The sequence below is a fragment of the Dictyostelium purpureum genome, assembly GCF_000190715.1.
Source record: "Dictyostelium purpureum unplaced genomic scaffold DICPUscaffold_216, whole genome shotgun sequence".
In the NCBI taxonomy this organism is placed as follows: Eukaryota; Evosea; class Eumycetozoa; order Dictyosteliales; family Dictyosteliaceae; genus Dictyostelium; species Dictyostelium purpureum.
In genome coordinates, this window is record NW_003519552.1 from 5525 (window position 1) to 6891 (window position 1367).

The window sequence follows — 1367 nt, forward strand, 5'->3', positions numbered from 1 at the left end:
CAGATGCTTGCTACTTTTCATTTGATGAAGAAAACGCTGGACAGCACAATGTAGTTTCACCAGGGTTGGTTCTTGATGACTTAAGGTAACCAAATAGTGATATAATTTCGACCGGACTTGGTATATTTTGTGGAGGTTTGGTATTTTGGGTTGGTGATGATGGATGATTAATATAAACTTGATGTCTTGGTGAAATAGCGTCACTACTTTGCGGACTTAAAATTTGTTGTTGTTGTGGCTGCTGTATTTGTTGCTGTTGAGGTGTATGAGGTTGCTGCATTTGAGATACAGGTGGAGATAAAGGATTTATATTATTTGGTGATCTTGGATTATAATTTTGATAAACACCATTAACATTATTGCTGTTTTCTAAACCACCGCTATTATTTAAATCACTGGTATTATTAATATTAACATCACCGCCATTTATGTTTGATTGCTGTTGTGTATATTCATTTGGAATGGGGCTCTATTAAAAAAAGAAAAAAAAAATGTATTAATAAAGAGGTATTTATTTATTAATAATAATAATTTTTAAAACATACTCTAGGATTTTTATCACTTGGATTATTATGTAATTGCTGTTGTTGTTGTTGTGTATAGTTATTTGAATCTATGGGAGTCATTGGGGATGAGATCATTTGTCTTGGATAGATATCATTTGGATTTTGTTGTTGTTGTTGTTGAAGTTGTTGTGGTTGTGTTTGTTGTTGTGGTGATGTTTGCTGATACTGTTTATTATAATCAACTTGATTATTGAAATCTTGATGACCATTCATTGTCATTGATGAATAATTATTATAAATATTATTACTATTACTATTGCTATTGTTATTATTATTATCCTCGCTTTTTTCTATATAAATATCTGTATTATTATTAAATGTATGCTCTTCTAAAAGACCATTATTTGAAGACATTATTATAATTGATTAACTATATATATTTGAGATATTATTTACTTGTAATTGAAACCAAATAAATTTAAACTACTTGGGGGGTGTATTGTGGGTGTGAAAATAAGTATAATTTATAACTATATTTATACTAAATTTAATTTAATTTAAAAAATAAAAAAAAAGATACATTTATCTATAATTAAATATACAATATAAAAAAAAAAAAAATAGCGGTTACAAATTTTTAATTTTTAATTTTTTTTTTTTTTCCTTTTTTTTTTTATATTATATAAATAAATTTGATATGTATATTATTTTTTTTTTGTTTCTGAAAATAATTTATTATATCGATTTTTTGTTGAACCAAATGTAATTGACCCAATTAGGAAAAAAATAAAAATAAAAAAATTTTGATGATTTAAAAAAAAAACCAAAAATAATTAACTGTAATAAAAAAATAAAATTATA

General features: G+C 24.7%; 1 protein-coding gene across 1 annotated transcript in view; it reads right to left on the reverse strand.

Annotated features, from left to right (window-relative positions):
• Nucleotides 1–920, reverse strand: part of DICPUDRAFT_154808 (uncharacterized protein) — a gene marked incomplete at both ends in the record, with an annotated part of 3774 nt that extends 2854 nt beyond the window's left edge. The window contains 2 exons of the mRNA XM_003290269.1: nucleotides 118–469; nucleotides 546–920. Coding sequence (XP_003290317.1) covers nucleotides 118–469; nucleotides 546–920 — 727 coding nt within the window. The remainder of the gene's footprint in view (nucleotides 1–117; nucleotides 470–545) is intronic.
• Nucleotides 921–1367: the final 447 nt, after the last annotated feature.